At 40.9% G+C, this 25961-nt stretch overlaps 3 protein-coding genes and 1 long non-coding RNA gene across 5 annotated transcripts in view; 3 read left to right on the top strand and 1 right to left on the bottom strand.

Annotated features, from left to right (window-relative positions):
- The first annotated feature begins 828 nt into the window (after window positions 1–828).
- cfap161 (cilia and flagella associated protein 161) lies at window positions 829–4981 on the top strand. 2 transcript variants are annotated; one of them, XM_035157367.2, is made up of 8 exons: window positions 829–969; window positions 3232–3321; window positions 3431–3648; window positions 3740–3821; window positions 3987–4022; window positions 4139–4261; window positions 4352–4425; window positions 4687–4981. In XM_035157367.2, the coding sequence occupies exons 1-8, from the start codon at window positions 901–903 to the stop codon at window positions 4874–4876; spliced, it is 882 nt and encodes a 293-aa protein (XP_035013258.2). In that variant the 5' UTR covers window positions 829–900; the 3' UTR covers window positions 4877–4981. The 2 variants fall into 2 exon arrangements, with proteins under 2 accessions (XP_035013258.2, XP_035013257.2); XM_035157366.2 differs by lacking the exon at window positions 829–969 and adding an exon at window positions 2032–2243.
- Window positions 4982–6247: 1266 nt separating this feature from the next.
- Window positions 6248–15461, top strand: LOC118109284 (high-affinity choline transporter 1). Its single transcript, XM_035156285.2, has 9 exons — window positions 6248–6526; window positions 10306–10495; window positions 10635–10748; window positions 12131–12286; window positions 12400–12548; window positions 12677–12823; window positions 13553–13706; window positions 13899–14116; window positions 14206–15461. The coding sequence occupies exons 2-9, from the start codon at window positions 10312–10314 to the stop codon at window positions 14722–14724; spliced, it is 1641 nt and encodes a 546-aa protein (XP_035012176.1). The 5' UTR covers window positions 6248–6526; window positions 10306–10311; the 3' UTR covers window positions 14725–15461.
- LOC118109287 lies at window positions 12276–16328 on the bottom strand. Its single transcript, XR_004696806.2, has 4 exons — window positions 16165–16328; window positions 14602–14685; window positions 14180–14483; window positions 12276–13700 (listed from the first exon to the last, which is right to left on the bottom strand). It is a non-coding gene; the product is annotated as an uncharacterized LOC118109287 (long non-coding RNA).
- Window positions 16329–17023: 695 nt separating this feature from the next.
- Window positions 17024–25961, top strand: part of igf1ra (insulin-like growth factor 1a receptor) — an 83143-nt gene continuing 74205 nt past the window's right edge. Inside the window, exon 1 of the mRNA XM_035156283.2 lies at window positions 17024–18297. Within this exon, the coding sequence (XP_035012174.1) occupies window positions 18192–18297 (106 nt within the window). The 5' untranslated portion in view covers window positions 17024–18191. The remainder of the gene's footprint in view (window positions 18298–25961) is intronic.

Raw genomic sequence — 25961 nt, 5'->3', positions numbered from 1 at the left:
TTTTAATATTTAAAAAAAAAAATTCCCACAAATTTAAATGTCTTTAAATACACATTAACATGAATCCAACATATTGTAGCGAACGGATAAATGGAGGCAGAAGACGTTATCTTTCAGTCAGCAATGCACACACTGCAGCTCCTATACCTTGCACATGTTTAAAATAAAAACATGAATATATGAACCTGTGTATTATTTGAATAGCTTAGTATTGAATGCACAATAACAGGGTAGCTATGTTTATACATGGCACTAGGCCCAGTTTAATATAAAACACAATTTTATACAATATATATATATATAGTAGGGGGTCCCTGCTCCATCTCTCCATCAGTTTGGGGGTCCTTGGCCTGAAAAACGTTGAAGACCCCTGCTGTACAGTATGTATTCACCACGGAACACCTGCCATTCATTTCACACAGCTGCTTTTGAACATCTGATTTTATAATCCATTACTAGTGAGAAGAGCTAGCTAGCTTCTTTTCTAGCTAGCTAACCATAGCTAGATCAACAAAATAAAACGGCCTTGATCCTGAGTCTGAAATCTCGGATGCTGATGACCTAGACTACTATGTTCCAAGCTGGAGTTGTGGGTGTGTCTTGGAATCCAGTTCTCCTAAATGAAGAAGGCCCCTTTGATGGCTACTTTTACTTCATGCTGGGTGTTTCTTTGCTATATTCTTTTATGGCTTATTCTTCCTTCGTCATTTAGGAGAAGGCTCCTTTGATGAGCAAAGAAGCCCTTCAAAGGAGCAGCTGTGTGAAATGAATGGCAGGTGTTCCGTTGTGAACAGGACATTTTTTGACCCATGTGTGTAAACTCTTTGATACACAAGCTATGCAAATCTTAATGTCTTATAGTATTACAGAATAGTATTATAGCAAAGTATTACAGCCAGGATGGCTCGGATAGTATTTAGCAGTACTGTGAAAGTAGGAAACTGGAACGAGGAGCTGCTCCGGGAAGAGGTTTGTTTAAAAGATGAATGTTTTTTAAGAGAGAAATTTGCTTAAAAAACGCCTGTTAACATCACAACTTATGTTACTGCACTGATGTAAAACATTAGCAGGTTGTTGAATTTATCACCTGAGACCTCAGGTGAATGAGGAGAGTAGGTGATGCTGGGAGTGGGTCAGGTGTGGGGGTTCAGGTCAGGGATTTGTGGCGTATAAGGTGTCCAGGCCAGGATGGTCTTTAATGTGGAGCTGGACTTAGTGGACGAGGACAGAGGAATCCAGAAGGTGACCAGAACATGGACTTGACATGACACAGGTATGTAAGGCCACAAACTCCAATACTGAACCTGGAACACAACTCAGGGCTGGAACAAGAAAACACGTGAAGGTGGCCTAGACCACAAGGTAAACTAAATATTTCTTGTATGCATGTTGATGGGTATGATCTTATTGTTCAATAGCCGCTGTTTAAATGTATCTGTTGATCCATTTAGTTTACCGCTCCTTAAACTGACCCTTCTATTTCTGACATGTTTAACATAGTTTTTCTTACTGGTAAATATCGTACTCATTGTTGCAAATTGAGAATTAATAGGCCCTTCTTTACCGGTTATATCAATTAGTTTAAATGTATCTTTAAATCCTTTTTAAAAAATCATAAAATAGCCAGAAACATTTGCATGTATTTCTACTTTCCTATTGGTTATAAACCTATTTTCATAATAACACCTGTGTTGTTTTCTGTTTTAAATGCACTTTTTTTTCTCAACTATTTTTTTCAGATATATATATATCTATATAGATAGATATACATCTATATAGATATATATATTTAAATATATGTTTCAATTAAAGAAAACTAACTATATCAGCTAATAAGACCTCAAGTCTCTTGATTTCTACATCATCAGCTAAAAGACAGTGACATTTACCATCAACATTCATTTACATATGTACATAAACACAGTGAAATTAGTCAATAACTCCTAAAGTGACATTTTTCATCACACAACATATGACCCTCACCTTAATGTTGTACTCGCGCGCCCCCTCGCGAGAACTGAGAGAAGTTGGAACGTAACTTGTCTTGTTACCATAGAAACCCGTACACGGACTATACGCAGCTTCACTTATATCGTGAGCACACAAATATTTACAGGACATTAGTCTCATAGTATTACAGTATAGTATTATAGCACAGTATTACAGGCAGGATGGCTCAGAGGAGAGTATTTAGCAGTACTGTGAAAGTAGGAAACTGGAACGAGGAGCTGCTCCGGGAAGAGGTTTGTTTTAAAGATGAAAGTTTTTTACGGGAGAAATTTGCTTAAAAACCGCCTGTTAACATCACAACTTAAATTACTGCACTGATGTAAAACATTAGCATGGTTGTTGTCACGTGTTTACACTTGTTCTGCAGCCGGATGATGACTGGAAATGTTTCTGAAATTCTACCCATTGTTGTAAAGTGAATTTAATCTCAATTGTATTCTACCTCCCTCTTTCTAGAGTTTAGCTATGTGTGTGTGTGTGTCTGTGTGTGCGTGTCTGTGTGTGTGTGTGTGTGTGTGTGTGTGTGTGTCTGTGTGTGCGTGCCTGTGTGTGTGTGTGTCTGTGTGTGTGTGTGTGTTTGTGTGTGTGTGTGTGTTTGTGTGACAAAGTGTTTACAGCAAGAAAGATAACAAAATATAACTAATGATGATACAATAACCTTATTAATTCCTTTATCTATCATCTCAGCTTGTTATATACGTATCATATACAGTATCACATACAGTATCACATACAGTATCACGTACAGTATCATGTACAGTATCATGTACAGCATTGACCTGTTCCAGCTCTTCATCAAAGCTACATGAAGTTAACCCTTAGTTGAATACATCAAACCCATGGGTTTCTAGATGTCTTATGTATAATTTCATAGAACATTCCCTGAAATTCATTCTGACATACTTGGTATATTCAATGTCTAACAGCAGGTAAAATAAAGTTTTGTGGGTTTAAACTTTATGGGTACAGGTTTTAAAAAAAAAACACAAGTAAAAATAAATGCTCTATGGGTATTTTAGTGACAAAGGACAAAGGACAGAGGACAAAATATGATATATTTCCATATTAATCAGTATATCAAGACAAAGGGTTCAGAGCAACAAAGACAATATTTAAATGATCCCTCTGGTTTAGTTTTGTACTTCAACTTTTCTTTGTTTAACCAGCAGTAGTGAGGTTGTGAGCACATATATAATAACACTCGTTGTAAATGTTTTCCAGGAGGCAAAGAAAGCGTATCTGGAGAAAAAGGACAGAGGCGAGCTTGTTCCTCAAAAAAGAGACTTCCTCAAACAGAACATTCTCGGACCGGTGAATTGAGTTTAACCTAATTAAGAACACCATTAACAACAGCAATAATATCCCACTGATGATGGCGATGGTAAATGATCAGGTTGATGGTTCTTGTCTATGTGTGCAGGTGAATCTCTCGATGTCAAATGATGGACGGTTGCACTTTGGGGACGTTGTTATGTTGGTGAACATGGGAGGAGAAAACAGGGAGTGCAGCGCAGTCAGCATTAACGCTGACGTTAACAATTTGATAACGATTCCTTCGCCTGGCATTCAGAGCCCCTGTGGAGTCAGTGCAGGAAGAGGGATCCTGCCCTGTACGCGCACTGCCTTCATCATCACCAGGTACACACAAACACACCCACAACTACATCAACATACCTGTCAACGTAAAAGTCTCAGATGTGAAGTTGTAACGCTGTTTGTGTGATTGCAGTGTGGATGGCAGCCCTGAAGGATCGACTCTGCTCTATGAGCAAAGTTTTGCCCTGACAACCACAAGTGGCTTTGCCCAAGGAGTACGTGAACTTCAATGAAGTTGTACAGTTTTGCTGTGAATTGATGTTTGAACATCAAATGTTAACTTTGCGTTATATTTATGAATACTTCAGAAGAAAAAAAAACACATGAATCGCTTCTTTAGTGTGTCACTTAACATGTTTTATATTGTCTTCTTTCCTCAGCTTTACTTGACAAGTGATATCAAAAGTTTCCAAAAGGTAGATCATGTTTTAATTTGTATTATTTACTTAAGAGTGTCATTTCAGAGCATGCTTCAGAAAGTGGAAATGCATAAATCTTACAAACCAAAGTCTATCTCATATTGTTGTGGCAGTGTGCAAAGATTTCACGTCTGCAAGAGGTGAACTTGGTGGACGAGGGCTCCTTTCTGTCCTGGTGGAAGATAGTGCACTTTGACCCACAGGAGAGGCTTGAATACGAGGGTGAGCCTGTCCCTGTAAGTCTTTACTGGAGCTTTATGATTAACTGTTGCAGCGTCAGCCTTTTGTGCAATAATACAGAAGACTTTCTGTTTTCTTTGTGACAGGCTGATATGAAGGTGGTGATCGTACACTGCAAGACAAACCAGGCTCTTGCTGTTATGGGTGATCACATCCTTTGGTATGTTTAATGTTTTCAAAAGAACTCCACACAAAAAAAACATGTTAAAATACAATATAAAGTTATTTGATATGTGCAGCTTTCATTTGACCAAAATATGTCAGATGTCAGATCAGAGCCCCCCCAAAAATGGCCAGCCATCTCTTCTCTGCCAGTTGTTGTCAAAAGAAGAGGGATTATAACAATATGGCAGCCAGAAGTAATGTAACAACACGTGCACACCTGCTGTCGTTCTTTGGGTTGACAGTTGTTTCCTTGCAGGACCACATATGGCAAAGAGTACGAGGTGACAGCTCACACCTTCTTGGACACCCACAAAGCTGAGGAGGACAAAAACCACTGGATACTGTGCAACCCCGACCCTGCAGGAGCGAGGCTGGTGCCTCTGGACCACCCAGAGTCAGCGGGTGACAACAAGGAGCCCACACAGGGGAACACAGACGGAGTCTGAGGCAATCCACTCTCATGTGGTCTAACACAAATACAGCAGACGGATGCACATTAGTAACAACACCTAAACCTTTTTGAAATAAAGTTTTTTTTTCTTCTTTTTGGATCACGGATTATTTTCTTTTGTGCAAAGATTCCAGACTGGACTCCTGACACATGTGAACAAAACCAACAGTTAACTCTTTTGAAAGAAGCATTTTTTATGCTTCTTCCTTTGATTGTTTGATTTTTATTATTGTGTCATGCACAGTATGTGCCCAGCTTGAAAGAGGCTTACAATCACCATTGTTTAGAAATAAGTACAAAACAGAGAAGTGAATAAAAGCCAGAAACCACAGCAGCAGCATCAAGAACGATACTAAACAAATAAACCTTCCTGACATTTTGTTCAAAGATTTCAAAACAAAAGTAGCCAACTTATAAGTATTGAAATTAAACAACCCTTCTATGCTGTCATCATCAGTTCACCAGAACATGTCTGTATAACATTTCATGTAATATAGATATAATTCACTCATCATCATAAGGTCAATACAGAAGACTCATGATACTGGACAGTTGGGTGATTGGGCCAGTCGTCTCTGAATAAGAAATTTGCTCTGACATAATGTTTTATGGAAGATATTAATGAGATAAGCCTAAGGTAAACCATAGCCTTCCACCTGGAGCTGACCTCATCGGGTGGTACCCGAGTGTGTCGACCCTTAACCACGACACTCTCCAGTTGGTGGGTCAGCAGCGGTGGGCCAAATCACTTCCTATCTGCTCCAGGCTTCCAGCTTTCCTCATCTCTTATGGTCCATATCCAGCTGGTTCAGTTTCCTCCCCAGTCCTGCCTGCAGCATGTTTTTGCTCCTCTCGTCCAGGCCCAGAGCTGAGATATTAATAAGATAAGGTTTCAAACGAATGAGAAGGGGGAGGGCAGGGGGATTCATGTCCTCCTGGTCAAACATGATCCTGGTCCAGGTACCCCTCTCTTTGTGTGAAGACCATAATCAGGGAAGGTTTAGGGGCCAATATGCAGGTTTTATCAAATATTGTGGACACTATTTCGGCTAATTATGTATCATGTCATCAAATTATATTAGTGGTGGCAATAATACGTGAATACTCTGTGATCTGAATTGCATCAGTCAATCTATTGTGTGAACCTGCTACATTGTTATATAATTATAGTCATGGTCTAGTAGACAAGTCTAAATTTAGTTGGGCTGGGTTTTTTTCTTTCATTTATTGCATAATGTTGTAATGTTTTTTCAAATCCTTTTTTATCCGTTAAATCTTTATTCTCATCAGTCATTGAAAACGCTGTCAGTAATTATCCCGCATGTTTAGGGTGCGTTCACGTTTGCAACGTTTTCCCAACACTTGGTCAACTCTCTCGCACGCACCGTCAGCGTCACACGCGGATGTCTCCAGAAGCTCGACTGAGGGCAGCACGGCAGCAGCAGCCACCAGGGGCTCGATACAGCACGTCGGCGACACTTGTTCGCTGAGAATAAACACGCAGCCTGCGGTAAAAACACCGCTGAACGTTTTGCCGGCGCTGAACACATACCCTGGGCGTCACGCGTCAGGGGGATATAAACACGCAAAAGAGGAGACCAGCGGCAGATTTGCGGATGTGCAGAGGAGAGGAACCTGCGGAAAGGTACGTTACCTCAGCCGGGAATACAATGGGAATACAATTTATGTCCGGGAATACAATTTATAATCTCCCGTTTAATATTTATCTGCTTTTTTTTTTTAAATGAAAAACACACTGCGCAATGTTTAATTTGACTAAATGTCATCAGATTCACGCAACCTATTGTCTTACGCACGCGATCACGTGACTTACGGGCATCCACAGTAGAAGGTGCTTTTATTTATTTTAAGCTGTGGTGGAATGATCCAACCTTTATCACATAATAATCATTATCTTATATTTAATCAAATTCTTTTGAAATACACCGTAATATGCTATCTATCTATCTATCTATCTATCTATCTATCTATCTATATATCTATCTATCTATCTATCTATCTATACATCTATACATCTATACATCTATACATCTATACATCCAACCATCCATCTATCTATCTATCTATCTATCCTTTATCATATCATTATCTATCTATCTATCTATCCTTTATCAAATCATAATCTTTTTCTATTAATTAATTAAACTCTTTTGAAATACACCATAATAGGTAATAGGCTATCTATCTATCTATCTATCTATCTATCTATCTATCTATCTATCTATCTATCTATCTATCTATCTATCTATCTATCTATCTATCTATCTATCTATCTATCTATATATATACCTATCCTTTATGATATCATAATCATTATCTAATAATTCGTCAAACTCGTTTGAAATACACCGTAATTTGTAAAATCCTATCTATCTATCTATCTAGCTATACATCCATCCATCCATCCATCCATCTTTCTATCTACAATATCCAGTGTGGGTATTGTAGTGTGTTGGGGGTTGAGATGGGTAAACTAAATTTAGGTTGTGTAGGTTGTGCTCTAAAACTTTATAGATGTTACATGGTAAAGGTCAGTTTCAGTTGTTTTCATCATGGTAGGTACAGTTGCTGTTGTAAAAGATGCATTTTGATACCAGGAGTGAAGGTAAGGAAAAAGGAAAAACAGGTCAGAAAGATTCCTGAGTTGTGTAAGGTAAGGTAAGGTAATACTATTACTATATCACTTTGGAAGATAATGGTATCATGCTTTATGATGAAATCCATTCACAAGCCTACTTTGATCCACAGACTGTAAATAAAGATGCATCTAATCACTACGGCTTATAAAATGTCTGAAAGATGACGTCTGTCGTTTACAGTATGTTCTTATCACACTGTTGTGTGTTCAAGAGCAAACTTTTCCAGTAACTCTGGTTTCAATTAGTTATTTGATGCTATAATGAAATGAGACATGATTGACAGCTGAGACAGACCCGCGAGTGGTTGAGCGCGTTTAAAGGCAGGACCTCACTACGGCAGCTCCATCCCCTGGTCGCTACTGCGCTGATTCTAGGTCCAAATGTGCAAGTTTGCAGTGTTCTTATCCAGGGTGCATTGGCTTCATTCCTGGGTAGTGGGCGGGGAGTAGACACGCGTTGTCTATCTTTATATACAGTCTGTGGGGGGCAAAAAATGGTTTCTATCACTATTGAGCTATTCTCAGCAAGCTACTCTGTGCCTGATATCTTGTCTTTGTTAATCCCAGACAATCAAAGTATTATACTGGAAGGTAATGTCACCATGGACGACAATGAAAGCCATGCTCAAGCATATATGTAAATATAAAGTATTTCAATATAAAGGGCCCATTCTAGGGCAAATAAAACAACAATTTGTATAATTTAGATGAAAGACCCTTTTGTGAAAACATCACTAGGATTATTGTATATTCAATTTCTGTCAATAGATCCCTTTCACCTAAATCTTACACACTGGACCTTTAAGGCGCAAGAACAACAATAGCACTTGCCATGTTTAGGTTGGAATAACTTGACAAAAACATGTACGTATAATATAACAGAATTTGAGTCCAATAGTTTTTAAGTAAGATCAACTGCACAAATTTTACAGCGTAGCGATCTTATGTGGAGCATCCCTGGGTAATTAATCATTTATTTGCCTATTGTGGGTTTCAGACAGAGATTATCACTTTGAGTTACTCTTTACAAGGTTTTATAGCCCTGGCATGAAAGTCTTATAAACAGTGGTGTACAGTCATTGTTTAGTCCCAGAAGTTAAGTGCTGTCAGGTAATGCTGTAGCTCTGTATCAGTTTCATGTAGCATCGTATGAGGTGAGCTACTGTAACATTGGTCACATACGACTACCCCGTAATAATGGGTTTCCCAGGTAAATATTGACTTTCTCCATGAGCAATAGAGTTATGTTAGTTATTTTGAGTTCAAATGGAAGTCTAATGTACGGATTGGTCTGTAAAACTGTCTTTAATTCAAAGCCACTTGAGACTGGCTGGAAAGGGCCTATCGCGTTATACAGGGGTGCTTCCTGGCAATAGAACCAACTCTCATTAGGGGTTGCAGCACAGCCCCAATTTTAAACTAGTGATGAAGAATGGCTGAACCTTTGATCAGTCTCCACATTGATGAATAAAACACTTATCTCCATGATGAGTCTACTTTAATCAATCAATCAAATTATATTTGTATAGCCCATATTCACAAATCACAATTTGTCTCATAGTGCAACATCCTCTGCCTTTAACCCTCAACAAGATTAAGGAAAAACTACCAAAGAATAACTATAAACAGGGGGGAAAAACGTAGAACCCTCAGAGAGCCACATGTGAGGGATCCCTCTCCTCTACTCGAATATTCAATATCTGTCAGAAAAATTCTCAGTACAGCTCACAAACAGTTAAACTTAAAAACCTGGAAGCACAATAGAAGCATTTCAGTATTTTACAAACAGGAGGGGGAGCAGATAACAAGTCAAGGACCCTACAAGTCATGTCAGGGTTGTTTATTTTCTCCTTCAGAGTGGACACGCATCTTATCCAAATGCCAAGGTCGGGATGGCACCTCCTAATACAACAAATCCTAAAATCCTAATCTAAAACATTCCAGCTCCTTCAGACCTCTCACGCCAACCACTTGTTAGGCAAAACTTAGGTCAGGCGTGATATTCGGCATACGCAATCTAAAGGTTTAAAAAGATGCATTAAACCAGCAACAGCTTCTGTTTTAAAATACTTTTTGGACTGTGGAAGAAGAAAAATTCCATCAGGTCCAGATTCAGTGGCTGGTAAAGATGAGTTTTATTCACTGCGCAGTGGAGACAGCATCACAGTAAGGATGGTCAACATTCAGAAGGAAGTTTTATAGTATTACACAAAGGCAAATCTAAAACAGTCAGCTGTTTCTAAGCCAAATAAGGGGTCCACATGAGAACAGATGGATACAACTTAAGATGTCCTGGACAGGCTAATTTACAATACTAAGGTCTTCTTAGTATTGTAAATTTGGGCAAATCTAAAACAATTGTCTGTGGATTTAGCTTAACAAAGGGTCTGCATGAGAACAAAAGGTGAATACAACTTCAAAAGTCCTGGACAGGGTGATTTACAATACTGAGCACTTCTATCTGTCACTAACCGGTTTGGTCAGCCCCTTCATCCCGTTTCCTAACAAGACATCTCTGTCTGCATCAGCGGAGTTCAGTTAAATTGAAGACAGATGTAAGAAAATTCTCCTGGCAGGTCAGCTTCCTGGGAAATTTATGTAAAACCATGTCTCAGCACAGACCTTTGTGTCATGTGGATGAAGAGGGAACTTGATCTTGGTGCGTTAAGAAAATATCAACAGAAGAAAGTGAAATATTTTCTTCTACAGTACTTGTCATGTTTGATAAGTTTGTGTTGTTGAAGGGCTGCACATTGTGTTTTCAGACAATCATGGCAGTGAATGTCCCGGGACTGGTGGCTGTGTTGGTTTTTTACATGGTCATCCTGGTCATTGGGGTCTGGGCATCTCGAAAATCCAAGAAAGAGGAGAAGACATGTACTGGAAGCAAGAGCGAGGTCACCATCGTCGGTGGCCGCAACATCAATGTCGTTGTTGGGATTTTCACCATGACAGGTTGAAGCCTTCTTTTCATGTCCGTCATCAAATAACAGTACTAGACTAGGTTTTCCATCTTTGTGTGTGTTCTATGCTCCTCTCTTGGTGTTCTGTTCCTCCAGTCCTGCCTTACTTTCTGTGCTTTCTTTGCTTTCAGCGACATGGGTTGGTGGAGGTTATATCATGGGAACCGCTGAGGCTGTTTACGTTCCCACCCGTGGTGTCATTTGGGCTCTGGGGCCACCTGCACATCTTTTTGGTTTTCTTTTGGGTGAGTAGCTGAAATGCCCTGGTGTTGTGTTTTCAGCCTCACAGTGTGAGATCCCTCACATGTGCTCTGCTGATACTCTTCAACAATGGTTTAGTAATGAAGACACCAGAAGTCATGCAGGGACGGTTTAAAGTGCATAAATTCTGATAAATTTATGTTTGTACAGTCGATAGAATCTCAACAGCGAGTGCAATGATATGTTGACGTTGAACTGAAATTGCAGAGATGTGTCTGAAAATGTACAGAGAACCGAAGGCTGTGTTCAAAACTGAAAGTTAAGTTTGCCTTTGAAACAACAGCACATGAAGCAGATCAGGTTTTGCTATTCTTACAGAGATACATCAGCCTCTGTAACTCTACATTCAGCAGAAGTGCATCTAAAGCAAAGAACAGGATTTCATTATTTTACTTTTTTTTTTACCTGCTTGCTTTTTTTTAATGGTGGTGTGTTGCTTTCACACATCCCAGCATGCACTAGGCAAGATGTAGGGTACCTTCAGTACAAAGATAGTTGACTGATTTTCAGGCAGTTCAATTCAAGCATACGGTTGTGCATGTCTTCTAAGCAACAGGACTAATTTAGATTCTTTTGCTGTTGCAACCAAATACAGGATGAAACTGAATGCTAACCTACGAGACTAAAGGTTAATCCACAGGTGTAAAGTGCCAAAGTTTTAAATAAATTTTCTTCTAAGTTATGTCATCTGTATTCATCATGTAAAAGAGATAAGCATCAGTGGCATAAACTACGAAGCAGTAAATACTATAATCAAGACGAATTACTCACTGACAGTGCTTTTTATCTTTTTATAGAGTCATAGAGTGTACATCAAGTTTATATATTGGCAAACAGAAGCACATACAACAGAATACATTTTATTGAATAAAAAAGTGTATGTGAATAAGAATACCAACACAAAGAGCTTTGCTTTTCTTGCATTAGAGAAATAAAATTATTCTGGGGTATTAGATATAAACTTATTTCTGTGACCATCTTATAGACGACTATGTTTAGTAGGTGAAGTCTGCATATTTGGAATTTTCCCAGTTCCTAGGTTGTTCTAAATTAATCATTTGGTGTTTACAATGTGAGCCAGAAGGTGAAAGTTCTCAGATGCTGTGCTGATGTCTTCAGATCACTTTGTCCAACCAACTGCTTAAATCCCAAAGAGATTCAATTTGTCATAGAAGATTTAAGAAAAACTGAAAATAGTCACATTAGTGAATCTAGAAACATTGAATTATTGCTGTAATTGAAAACATATTTGCCGTATAGATTTCTAGAATTAATTAATAACACTTTTTTCCCCCTTAAATTTAAAATCATCTGATTATTTTCAATGACACGTCTGTTGTTTTCTTTTCTTTGTGTACATCCTAAGCGGGACTATTCTTTGCAAAACCTATGAGGTCAAAATTCTACGTGACTATGTTGGACCCGTTCCAGTATCGCTATGGCAACATGTTCACCGCAATGCTACTGCTTCCTGCTCTGATCAGCGATATTTTGTGGGTCGCCTGCATCCTTTCTGCTCTGGGTAGGTCAATCTTTATACGTACGTCTTTGTGCCTTTAAATGAAAACAGTGGTCATCAGTCCATCACATTACACAGTGTGTTCACCTCTGGTTTATTTTCTGTGTGATATCCAGGAGGAACGATGAGCATGATTCTCGAGTTGTCGTCAGCCCTCTCTATTGTTATCTCGGCCGCTGTCTCCATCATCTATACAGTATTAGGGGGTCTGTACTCTGTTGCATATACTGATGTCATCCAGTTTTGCTTCATCTTTGTCAGCATGGTGAGAAACAGAGGGAGTGTATTAAAGTAGTGATTGACAGAAATGAGGGAGAGACGACAACATTAAGAAATTCGAGTAAGTCAATTTGTGGCTTGTTCGATAACTACTGTTTTTCCTTTCTCTTTCAGTGGCTCTGTGTTCCTTTTATGTTCCTCAGTCCTGCTGTTACTGACCTGTCACAAAGACCCCACGTCAACCAAACGAGTGGGAACTCATGGCTGGGAAAGATGGAGCTGGCGGACACAGGAATATGGATGGATGAGTTTCTATTAGTGGTGAGATTTGTTTTGTGCGAGTCAAACGACTTGCTTACAAACGCTGCAGGACCAGTGACCTCGTCTGTGTCCAAAACAAACTTAGCGGACTGTTTGAACTAAGGAGAGCCAACTTTTATGATAATAGGGCTGTCTTTTTTCTATTCTCTTTTTCTGAACGCCGCCTCTATTGGTTAAAATATCAAACATGAGCGGTGCGTCTTATCAGCTGTTATTAATTAAACTTATCTGCTGGCGGCTTGAGTTTTGTGGTTTCTGCACGTCTGCGTCACTACTTTGCAAAGATAGCCTCGGGGGAGAAGAACCGCCACTCTGTAACGTTACTGTACAACCACAAGTGCACTGAAGAGTGTCCACAGTTCCAAAAATTAGTGAGGCATCATCTTTTTTCTAATCACATTCTCCCAACTGAACTTTGAATCACACACTTGCTCACACACTCATGAAATCCCTCGAAAAAATTTGCACTAAAATCGTGCAGAGAAACAACATGTAATCTTTTATTTACATGCAGCAACATTGTCCTCTTACTTGTCCTGACTCAGGCAGCTTTATTCGACTTCTTTGTACAGTATCTGTTGTTGAAAATGATGGGTCTATGTAAATGATAAATCTGTTTGACCAGTCAAATTGTCCGCTGTGAGAAAGGACGTTTTGTCGGACTGCATGAATTGCCAAGTTGTTCACTGACAAAGCTTGTTTTTGTTGTTGTTGTTCTGTATACAACAGAGTGTGGGCGGACTGGCCTATCAGTCTCTGTACCAGAGGATCCTCTCTGCAGCCTCCTCTGCTCAGGCTCAGATCACCTGCTTCGCTGCTGCTGGGACAGTTTTTATGATGGGAATGCCCTCAGTGATCATAGGAGCAGTGGCGGCCTCTGCAGGTACACACGAACGTCAACAGCATGCACAGTACATTCATACATGTTCAGTTAGACACCATGTTCTAACAGTTAGGTACCACTACTTTGATAAATAACTGCATTTGTATGTGTGTGTGAAATTTTGCTTCTTTTTCCCCAGTTTTTATTTTTTTGCACCATCACTATACTTCTCCCCCTTTCCTTTTCTCTAAGACTGGAACCAGACAGCGTATGGTCTACCCCCTCCTTTCGAACGAGGGGAGGCGGTGAAGATCCTGCCACTGGCCCTGCAATATCTCACACCCAACTGGGTATCAGTGTTAGGCATTGGTTCTGTGGCTGCAGCAGTCATGTCCTCAATGGACTCAGTGCTGCTGTCCTCAGCATCAATGTTTACACAAAACATTTACAGGACGACTTTGAGAAAGCAGGTGTGTGCATGTGTCTGTGAGTGTGTGTTTGATACAGCTCTAAGTAACTAAGTAAGTTTTTACCGTCGCTTCACCTCCCCTCTCTGCAGGCGTCGGAGCGGGAGCTGCAGTGGGTGATCCGTGGTAGCGTGGTGCTGGTGGGCCTGGCAGGAACAGGCCTGGCCTTTGGTGATGACAGCGTCTTTGCCCTCTGGCTGTTGAGCGGAGACCTGCTCTACTGCATCGTCTTCCCACAGCTTGCCTGCGTGCTGCACTTCCGCCACGCCAATACCTACGGCGCTATCACCGGCTACGTAGTTGGGATGCTGCTGCGTGCGGTGGGTGGAGAACCAGTACTCGGGATCCCTGCTGTTGTCTTGTATCCCGGCTGGACGGAGGAGAATGGAGTTATAATACAGCACTTTCCCTTCAGAACCCTGGCAATGCTTTCTTCTGTGATAAGTGTTGTTAGCGTGTCCTGGCTGCTGGAGCTCGGCTTCTCTCACCAGGTCATTCCTCGGTCCTGGGATTTACTGGGCTTTTTTAAGGAGAACGAGGAAGAAGGAGAAGTGCAGGAAGAACCTCTTCCTCTGGAGGAAAAGAACAAAACTCTTAGTACTAAATTGTAAGCTTCACTTCAGTACAACTTCAGCCAAAGTATCCACAAACCTCTTTTTATACAAATACCTACCACCCATGTATACCACATGTGTTTGATACTGCTATATTCAAGAAAATATAGTATATATACAGTATTATCTCAAAGCAATGCCATTCACAATGTAAGTGTCTTTTTCAAACAGATGCAGTTGGCATTTTTCTATCAAGCATACATCATGACCTCCTCCAAGGAGGTTATGTTTTCACCCCAGTCTGTGTGATGTTTGTTTGTTTGTAAGCAAGATACACAAAAACAACTGACTAGATTTCCATGGAACTTTGTGGAAGGATGAGGTATTAGTCAGCAAAGAACCCATTAAATTGGGTTAGGGTTAGGATCTGGATCAGGGGATGGATCTAAGAATTTTTACAATTTCTTTGACGTTGCAAGATGAGAGGTATCTTTCAACATTTTCACCTTGGTTTTGTTCCAGGGAATAATTCATGGATCTTGAAGAAAGAAATCAGGGAACATTGAGGGAACTGAAATCTATAAGTGTCTAGGTCTAGCTTGATTGAATACAAGGAGACAAGACACGTTGTGGTAAGGTCAGATAATGGTACATAAGTGTTACTCAGAAACAGACAGTCCAGCAGGAGGTGCCTTTTGGAAGAAGTGTTCGCTATTATTTTTTGTTAAATGCAATTGTTTTTTTTTAATGTTTTGTAATCACCAGTGTTCATTATAAAAGATTTATGTGTCTGATCTTTGAATCTGTGTGTTTGTGCGTGAAAGAGAGAAAAATACAAAAAAGCAACAGGGTGTAAATTTAAATCACTGTCTATAGTAGAAGGCCACAACTTCAGCTGCTTCACCTAAAAGACACATACAGCATTTAACTACACCACCTTAAAGTGTTCTCCGTTGTTCCCTTCAGAGCAATCATCAGACGTCATACTCTAGTGCTATTTGACATATACTACTCTTCATCTACATTGCATTTGCAGTGCAGCATTTGCAGCAGCAGAAGGCGACAGATAAACACTGAAACGGCCTAAACCGGCTGAAGCTGAATCTCACAGAATCCCCCCTGCACTTGTTTCCTCAACACATTTTGCCCATACACCAAATGTTACGCTAATTCCGTAAAACCAGTAATGCACAGGTTTGCTGAACGCAGAACTCGAGCATGAAGCATATGATCCATGTAATATGGACTCAGATAATAATGATACTAGACAACATTTTGACACAGGGCATTGCTAAAGGATCTCACTGAACCGCCCATTTCAGCTACTACCTCGCAGGCAACACGGTGCCTTTGAGAGCTCACATTATTTAAAGGTCAGGTATGTTGGGTTGGTGGGGCCGCTATTGGCAGACATTGAATAAAATAATCCTAATTATGTTTTCATCAGTGTATACTCACCCCCGAAACAAAGAATTGTTATCTTAGAACAACCCTTACCTATCTTGGGAGTTGTTCTTCCTCCATGGAGTGTACTTCCATGTTCGTACTGTAGCCCAGAACAAACAAGAAACAAACAAAAGAAAATATATTCTCTAAGGAAAAGGGGTCTTTCAGGTTTTTACCTCACCTGCAGGCCACCATAGCTGTATTCATTTAGTTGTAACGTGTAACCTCACCGCTAGATGTCACTACAACCTACACGCTGAAGCTGTAGGACGGGTGAGGATATGAAACAATTGTGATGAACTTAGCAGCCACCTCTTCTCTCCAACGCCAAATACTGAGAAATTACCTTTGATCTAAAGAAAAACTGATCGGTTCTGCTCCAAGATGAAATCTATTCAGGGCTCCTCAGCTAAGTTAAGATCAATTTGCCTTTGATGAAGGTATATTGACAGTAAGTGATGGGCCTGGAAAATGACCAGTTTCTCTTGTTTACTATGTTTGGGTATGTTTTAAAATTAAAAAAAATGTGTTGTAGATAGACAGACAGACAGACAGACAGACAGACAGACAGACAGACAGACAGACAGACAGACAGATAGATAGATAGATAGATAGATAGATAGATAGATAGATAGAAAACGATGGATGTAAAGTAAAAAATGGTCAACAAATGTTCAGCAATGTATTAGAAAATACTGAACTCGTAGAGATCTGAAGTGGTCTCTTATTTTCGGGGGGGAACTTTATAACTTCAATAGATGCCAATCGTGTTTTAAACCATGTCATACTCAGAGGCATCCAGCAGGGGGTGCGTGCGCTCCTTTTGTGCGTCCTGTTCGAGGTATCTTGTTTTTGTTTTGTTTTTTTAAAATCCAGTCTCTGGTGTGGATCCAGTCCGGGTTTTTGCGCCCTCCAGCCGGCCACCTTATCCGTACCACTATGTGTTCCTGCGTGAGAGAAGCCGACTCTTGTTTACAGCAGAGATTCCACGGAGGAGCGGAGACCCGCAGCCTGCGTTGACCGTGGGACTTCACTCGCTGGATTTACGCGCAACGGGACTTTTCGGCGTTCTCTCGTTTTTTGGACCCTGTCTGAGGATAAAAGGCTGAAGCGTTTCAAAGGCAACTCCTCGGGACATGTCCTCCCTCGCACTCCGAGCCGAGGTCGTCTAGCAGGAGCGAGCAAGGAGCGAGCAGGAGACCCATTCTCCTCCTGCGTGGCACAAGTCTGGTATTTTTCTGTCAGCTGCGAATCCCTGACTGGCGGCGCAGCGAGGTCCGAGGGGTTTTGTTTTCTGGACTGGCCTGGTTGTGGATCGAGATCCCGTGCTGCCTGAATGGCATAGGCTAGGATAATAACAAATCAAATAGAAATAGAAGGGGTTTTCATTCATTTCCCCCCCAGCCTCGCAGCCACCACCCCTCTGGATCTGGACGTTATTTTCTGCCGCCACCCTAACCTCTCTCTCTCTCTCTCTCTCTCTCTCTCTCCCCCTCTCCACCCTTCCTCACCATTCTCCCTGGGCTAACTCACCATGTTCTGTGGACGCTGCTGGCGATAAAAATAAACCCTTCACATTATCTTTGACACATATATTCATTTCGTTTGTTTACCGCCAGGCCCCGGATCGCACCGTGTAACGCGCACTCGCTGTTTTCAAGAGATGGAGACTGAAGATGGGGATTACCATCATTTATCCAGTCAAATCACTGGCATGTGTGCCACACCAGCATCCAAGTATCCTGTGATTGGCAAAAACAGGAGGCTCTTTTAATATATTTATAGTTTTTCTTTTTTTTTTTGCTCTCCATGGGAGCTCTATAACAATTCCTACACATTCATTTCGATTTAAAAAAAAAAAAATATATATATTCTAGATCAAATCCTGGTAGACAAGCAACCACGCTTTTGCATGCTACCATAGAGAAGCCACCTGGGCTACACACACACACACGCATACATTTATTTTTCTCAGTTTAAAAATCGTATTAAAGCTCTATTTTTCCCAGAGGATTTTTATTTTTTAAAATTCCGCTTTGGTCCCTTTTGCCTTATTTTGTATTTCTGAGAGGAGAATAATGTTGAGGACCATGAGATCTGACTCACTGATGGGTAGCACGACCTTGTTTTGGAGTCTGATGCTGTCTGTCTCCACTGTCTGCATATGGCCCACGTATGGAGAGAGTGAGTACTTATTCTATTATTGTTTTATGAAATGTTATTTGATAAATGGATTTAGTCCCAATGTGCTAGATCAAGTGGTTTTGCAGCCCATTTTTACGTCTTGTTAATTCTGTCCTTCTGCTGAATAGTGAGGAATTAAATCAGAAATAGCTTCTGATTTATCCGATTTAATGTGGATATGTGTTATGTTAGGACTTAAATCATGTATCATAACAAACATAGTGAGCCTGTAGACTGTGGACGTGCATGAGCTGAGACCATGTGGTGTTGCTGTCGTCAGGAGGTGAACTCAGTAAACCCAGAATCTGGATCATCACAGACAACATCCCAGTATTTGATTGATCGGTGCTGTCTATTTAGAAGAAATAAAATAAGGGAAACAACAACATTGCACATGTCGCCATGGTTTCCACAGTAGTCATGCAGAAAGCAGAGGATGAATCCAGAGCTGAAGGTTACTACCATGTGGCCATTTTGCATCTCGTAGTGTGGCGTCGCTGCGCATGAACAAGCCAAATCAGATTAAAACCTTTGCTTCTTCACACACCAGGATGCCGCCATAAATAAACATAAACAGTGAGTCGATTGTTGTTATAGATTAGGCTATTAACACGGAGGGAAATACAATATAGAGTGGTAGATGTTTTATTTCTGCTCCCTGTTTCTGTAGCAATTAAATATAGTGCAGTGTTGATTAAGGCAAGAATAGAAATACATGTGCGCCAGAGTTTCAGTGTTTTTATCATAGTATCAAGCTCCTTTTCATTGATTTAACACTCTCAATCAAAGACATTATATGTTATCTATAAGGATAACATTTTAGTTTTGTTGCAAACATTTTCAAATAAATCAATAAACCTGTTGTGAGAAGCTGAGGGTGCTTATTTGATCGTTTTTTAAAGTTGTATCCTAACCTAATGATTGTGAAGTAATAATTTCCCTGGAAATTCCCCCCAAAATTCTTTGTGTTTAGTGTATCATCTTATTTCATGGTTTGACATTTAGAAAGGGCAGATCAATGCTTTGATGAGCACATTTTCACAAGTTTTCTCCTCTTATCTAGAGGGATCAGTGGGGATTTCCTCTATTTTATTACAGCTATCATGAATGTTCTTCTGTAACTCCTTGTTTATGATGTTTCAAGCTTGTCATTGCAAACTCTAAATACCCTAGAGATGATTTAGCAATTTGTATGAAACATTTGTTTCATACAAATTTATCATACATTGTTTAAAAAAAAGTGATAATTTATGTTAATATTACTAGATTAAATGTGACCCTAACAAGAGAAGTAATATTTTTTTTAGACAAAATATATCCTTTAGTCATAAGATGTGTCTCTGACTTCCACTATGTCAAAGTCATGATCCTTTTTGAAGTAGGAGACATTTCATGGGTTAATTTGTCAAGTAAGAAGTTGTTCATTTACCTGCTGGTCAGTAAACCTGACAGTCCCATCCAGGTGGATCTGTGAGCTCAGGGTCTGGGACTGTGTGTCGGACCAACGTGGGTGGCATGGCTTGATTTGTTTGTGTGTAAGTGTGTGTGTGTTTGTGTGTGTGTGTGTGTCCGCCACTTACGTCTCTTCTGTTATACTAATTTGTTTCCGGAGAGGATACATGGGATCCTGGAAACAACTAGACATGGGAAGGAGACATGTAGACTGATCCCCATTAGCATTCAAATGGAAGAACTTAATTCAGTCCTATTGACCAGTGATACGACCACAGCCGATGTGTGTCTCTGTGCAGCCCTTCCCAGCTCAGTGACACCCATGAACGCAGCCGGGGGCTGGGAGAGTGGTGGGTCTCAGATCTTGACTCTCTGTGGTGTATAATACATCAGGCCATCCACAACAAAGGGCTCAGAGACAATGGCTACAGTGAATATCTAGAGAGGCATGAGCTTCACCAGTTTATCACTTGCGGATGATGATGTTTACTTCACTGGGTGGCGCGTGGGGGTCGGAATCTCTAGCTTCTATCAGTGGAAAATCACAGACGTCCCAAAGCTCCATTAGGCGTTTGAAAACTTCTCTGCTCTGTTCATTTTGATAATCTGTCCACACCAATAAAACGTAATTAAGCCTCCCTTTTAACTCTCACCACAGTAAACTTTCCACGGCTTCCAAGTATGCAGCAAACAAGCCTCTAAAAAGAGAGGGAGCGGGAGAGAGAGAGAGAGAGGAGAGAGAGAGAGAGTGTGTGAGGGAGATAGGTGTTTGGAAATAGAAGGTGCAAAAATACACATGCAAGAGCAACAGACTTGGTTTTGTTGATTGGAAGAGGAGAGAGTTTGTTTACTGTTTTATTGGCTCTTTCGCTGTTCGCACGGAGCGGCCTCTTTTATAGAGCGATGCGCTTAACTGCATCACTTGGCACCATTACTATTAGGAGTTATAAATAGATGTGTCACCAACAACACTGGTGCACGGGTTGTGTGAGTACAGGCACCCTCTGTCCCGTTTCATGAGGGCACACCAGTGTTCCCGTTCAGTTATTTATGAAAGGACACGTTGCTCTGGAAAACTTGAATGGCGGCATAAATAATCAAACGTCAGTGAGCATTGTGTTTGACAGGCACCCCTGTCTACCTTTCCCTCTGGGGTATGGCACGTTGCAGTGCGGCTCTCCTTGTCCTGACGGGGGCATGCGGCTCAGATACGACCGCTGTCACTCTATTCTAAGGTGCCCCGCTGCATCTTGTGATTGGGGCTACATGGTTGCATACATAACCCCCATCTCCAGGCCCTTTCACCATGCTTCCCCTTCCCCCACTCCTGGCTTAGCCGGACGTAGGGATGCCTTGCCTCACCCCCTGCGATGAAAGTGTAGCGAGCGTTCATGGCCCCTATGGTGTGTGTACGAGAGTGTTTGTGTGCATGCATGTGAGTTTATTGTGCAGCTCTGTGTGTGTTGTAGTGCAGCAGGACTCAGCGTGACAGCCTGAGTCAGTGGCGTGCCCCCGTGTAAGGATGTGAAAGTGTGTCACTGGGCTAGTTTGTGAGAGTGCAGTCAAACGCTGTCCTACAGCTCCTCCAGGCTGCCAGCTGAGGTTTACAATGCTTAATTAAACACTTTATTTCAAGTGGGCCGTCATTGGATTTGCTCAAATGCAGTCTCTCTGGCCAGCCGCACATACATCATCACTGGCTGCGCGGTTTAATGGCCCGTGGAGTATCGTACAATTTGGGAGATAATTGTAAATGTGAGCTCGTCGAATGGAGGGCACTCGGTGTTATCAGATGAAAGCTGTTCATCAAGGAGTGAATGTGAATCAGCGCTGAAGAGAGAATTCATCAGTCAAAGAGGATTCACCGAGGTGTTCCCAGAATCCTAGTGAGAAATCCTTCATATTTGATAATCAGGCATCTCCTGGTCGTTTGTGATTGTTGTAAGAAAGAATACAAGTTTCTGATGGTTGCTTTTAAACTCTAAAGGTGCAAGTAGAGACTTTCCCATTCCGTGAACGGAAAGTATCGGCCTCCGATTATTGACATGCGCCATGAATGCGACAAAGACGGCCCCAAAGCAACAAAGATAACTGGCAAACTTGTTGAGTTCATTGTTGCGTATTCCTAGATTGATTTATTTGTCTTCTTTTTCAGTTATGACTGTCAAACTAGATAATGAAATAAGTTCTATGGCATTCATTCTTTGTATGTATTTGTTTTTCAAAGGGTTTAACCTGAGCTAGGCCATTCAATGATAGCAATCATCACTTCCATACAGGGTAGGTAGCAAACAGCTGTTAAAGTATAGGATATAGTATATATATATATATACACAAGTTTTTTTTATTTAAATGCACTGGTGTCAGTTTCTAAGTTGTATACACATGTGATCAGAGAGGACAGGTGCACAATACATAGCAGCAAGTAGCAGGAAAGTTTGTTCAAAGCTTCAGATTAAAGCTGATGTTAAACTGAGTCATTTATTCAACATTTCAATGTGCGCTTGATTACATTTTTTTCCTTTGATCTCTTGTAAACTTCCTGTTCACATTAGTCCAGACATTAAAAAACAATTATTTGATAAAAATCAGGTAACTGCACACCGTACAGTAAATCAAATATTTGTTATTAAAGGAGATCTCGTGATAGTGTCCAGCTAAACACAGACTCCGTTACCTCCTGCCCTCTCCCCTTGTTTTGGGAGCAGGGGAGTCTTTGTGTGAGAGTTGTTATGATGGGGGTGTAGTGTTACTGTTTGGGGTTTCGGTGATATCCGAGCCCCAGTGTTTGAAGTAAGGTCCGCTGAGGGGAAGTGGCCCACCAGACCGCTGGTCAGATGACTTCCAGTATGTTGGGGATTAGGGCCAGTTGATGTGGCAGGTGTGAGGAGATATGCCTGCTCAGTGACGACTGGCTGCTCTCAGCAGAGAGCTGGACTTCAGTGGAAAACTTTTAACACTAATACTGGTTAATATGCTTGAATATTTATACCAATTTTAAACATATTAAATTTATTTATTTAATTCTTCCTTCTTTGAGCAATTTTAAATGGTGGGAATACTAATTGTAAAATGATCATTTGTTTCTAAAGCCATCAGTGGATTAATTGTGTTAATTATTTGCAGCTCTGCTTGGCTCACTCATTGTTTGGTTTTCCCAGATCAGATACTCTGTCCTTAATGTTATCTTCTCAATAACCTCCCTGAAGTTTACAGATGAATGTCTGGAAATCCAAAAGATTTCAGTCCTATGTTTCCGTTTGCCAAAACTCAGATTCAGGGCTTGACTCTTATTTTTTTTCCCAAAGAGCACATATGCTCCTTACTTGAAAAATGTAGGGGCACATTAAAACTTTAGGGGCGCAATGAAAATTGAAAATAATGTGATTTTCTTCAATAAAGGGATACACAGAGACGTTTACAAGCAGAAGGACTTTTTGTGAATAGAAGTTTTAAGTTTTGTTTTTAAGTTTTTAAGTTTTCAAGTATTTCTGTTTCAAGTTGTTTGCTCCTGAGCCTTTTTTATTGGGTATACTATTCCATACTTATATTTATGTTATGTTGATAAAACATCCAGTGTATCTGACATATTGATATAACACAGCTGAGGATTAGTTAATCATGCGCACCTTATTTTTTATGAGCTTGTTACAAATACTGAAGGTTATGATTCAAAAATAAAGTTTAAAGATAGAAAATTACTGATATGAATGAAAATGACTTAAATTGCGATGTCTCACTCTGTTGCTGGAACTCCTGAAACACTTGTGGTTGTACAGTGTTGGTAAAGAGCAGCAGATCTGGCCTCACAAACTATCTTTGACAAGTTCTGACAACAGTTTCGTTTGATTAGTTACAGTTGATGAGATATCTGCTATGTTTTTTGTTCTAACCAGTGACAGTTACTAAGAACTGGCTTAAAAAGAGAAGCTGCAGCTGAAGGTTTTCTACACTGATGTTCCAATGATTATTAGTGTTGGAGCTTAGTGAATATGTGTCTACTCCCGAACTCCCTAAGTGTCTAAACTTAAAGTCATTCATTGTAACATTCACACACACTCATTTTCACAGTCTTATGCAGCAGGATGCGTCACTGTGGAGTATTATAGTGACATCTCTATAATGAAGTAGTTCTACTTTGTTCTAGAGGCCAAACAAGTCTATGTAGCCTGTTGAGACACAGCAGCTTTTGAGAGCATGTTGTTTGTGCCGCTCTGATTTTAGTCAGCGAGCCACGCGGAATCAAGTGACTTTTTTATTTAGGGGACAACACAGTGACTGCGTCATTGCCAATGTGTTAATAACTTTTTTGTTTAAAAAATAGATTCTGCTTGGCTGAATTTTTTTAAATTTAGAACATAGGACAAGATGGTTAATATCCCTCGTACGTTTCACGACCAGAGGATATTATCGACCACCAGCAGATGTAAGGGACATATCATCAGTTGTGTACCTCAGCGTCATCTGGTTTTTCAGCCTAGATGCTACAAGTTTTCTTTACACCTGCTCCTTAGTATATTTAACATTTCTCACTCATCTAGTTTCATGTACATATGTGAGCGAAACTCTGAGATACAATGTATTTATATAGGATATGAGTTGCTGCACAGTTATGAACCACTTGCAAATCATTTTGGCTTTTGCACCTCCAGTGGGTCCATAGGGCCAACGACAAGGTCCTCAGCTGTGAGCCAACTGTCATTGATGTTTCGCCCCATTAGTTTCAGAGCATCACCAAGTGGGGGAGCAGTATCGGGGACTTCTACCTACCACCTGCTGTAGCTGTCCCTATAGGATCCTTTCCTCCCTGGTGTGGTGTCTTATCAAACAGAGCCAGAACCTTCCTTTCCTTGCGTCTTCCACCCACCGTTTTAGTGTCTTCTTTAGCTTGGCCCCTGATACTCCTACACCCCTCAGCAGATGGCAGAACCATATTCCCACTGTAGTTGCAGCGCTTCCACAGGGAATATGGAAGCCCTCCATCCTGCTTCTACGCATTCCGCCCTCGGGTCTGCATACTTTATCTTCCTATCGTTTGCAGCCTTGACTCCTTCCAGCTCCACCAGCATGGTAGTCTTTGTCTTTGCAGACATGTCTGGCTGGAGAGATTCCTATTGCTTCCGTTGTGGTGGTTAGCTTCCTGTCCAGGTCTACTTTCAGGCTCCAGTTGCTGCCAGGTGTCAGGACCGGTGCCCTCGCAGGATGCTCTGCCCTCTGCCTCTTGGTCTAATGAAGGGGACAATCTGATGTTTCAAAGTTTATTGAGGAAATATTTGGCTCCAGCTAAACGGCCTCTAGGGTTTCTGCCATTTTCCACACCACCTGGTCATGTCGCTGTCAGTAGCAACCTTTAGCCAACATGGTCTTACAGCTGGACAGAATGTGCTGAAGGTTGGAGTTTAGAGAATCTGCAGAGGGGCCTTTTTCCATGTTGCTGTACCAACAACAGAGAAAGGTGGAGCTGGATAGGGTGTCGTATGAAACTCTCTCTGGCTTGTGACATCCTTAACATTTAATTCCAGCTCATTTCCCTGTTACCCTCTTAGGTTGCCCAGGTTGCTTGTTGACTTTGTCACACAGTCTACAATTTGTAGAGCTTTTCCTCCATTTTGGCTCCCTCAGAGATCCCCGACTCTCCTTTGTAGGTTTACTTAATCTACATTAACGTGAAGTCAAGATAAATGGTGTCCATTAGCCTTGGCTTAATTTGACCAACTTACACAGGGTCATGTTTGACTGTGTGTACTTACAGGTGTGCGATTGTGTTTGTGTGATGACATTTCCACAGAGGACTAGGGCAAGGTTTATCAATCATACACATGAGCCAATGGATCCCGTTACGCTGTGGAGATATGCGTGTTTGCTCAGCAGTGTGAAGAGCAAATACAGACGGGGGGGGGGATACTGACAAACGCATGCAGGCTCATCCCTCTCTGTGGACACTGACGATAATATATCCACAACCTTCCTTGGTCATTATCGTCAGCACTTTAATGGGTCCCCCTTTTCTTTTTGTTTATGTAATGGTGAATGAAGGTTTTCTCAATCTTATTTAGGCACTGTTGTCTTCACAACAAATGGATTGACTGGTAAGAATCAGAAATGCCTGGGGGCTTAGTTAGAGGCAATATCCTACTCAGGCCTTGTCCAAGGAAATGATTGGAATTCCTTGTACTTAACATGCCTAATGAGGAGAACAAGGGAATCACAAA

This window comes from Hippoglossus stenolepis, chromosome 5 (genome assembly GCF_022539355.2).
Source record: "Hippoglossus stenolepis isolate QCI-W04-F060 chromosome 5, HSTE1.2, whole genome shotgun sequence".
In the NCBI taxonomy this organism is placed as follows: Eukaryota; Metazoa; Chordata; class Actinopteri; order Pleuronectiformes; family Pleuronectidae; genus Hippoglossus; species Hippoglossus stenolepis.
This window is presented reverse-complemented; position numbering and strand designations above follow the sequence as displayed.

Excerpts from the sequence above, each read along its gene's own strand:
- cfap161 (XM_035157366.2), top strand. The coding sequence starts at position 2,172 with ATGGCTCAGAGGAGAGTATTTAGCAGTACTGTGAAAGTAGGAAACTGG. Across the intron at positions 2,244-3,231 it reads AGGAGCTGCTCCGGGAAGAG|GAGGCAAAGAAAGCGTATCT; the intron begins GTTTGTTTTAAA and ends AATGTTTTCCAG. Across the intron at positions 3,322-3,430 it reads AACAGAACATTCTCGGACCG|GTGAATCTCTCGATGTCAAA; the intron begins GTGAATTGAGTT and ends CTATGTGTGCAG.
- LOC118109284 (XM_035156285.2), top strand. The coding sequence starts at position 10,312 with ATGGCAGTGAATGTCCCGGGACTGGTGGCTGTGTTGGTTTTTTACATG. Across the intron at positions 12,287-12,399 it reads CTGCATCCTTTCTGCTCTGG|GAGGAACGATGAGCATGATT; the intron begins GTAGGTCAATCT and ends TGTGATATCCAG. Across the intron at positions 13,707-13,898 it reads AGCAGTGGCGGCCTCTGCAG|ACTGGAACCAGACAGCGTAT; the intron begins GTACACACGAAC and ends CTTTTCTCTAAG.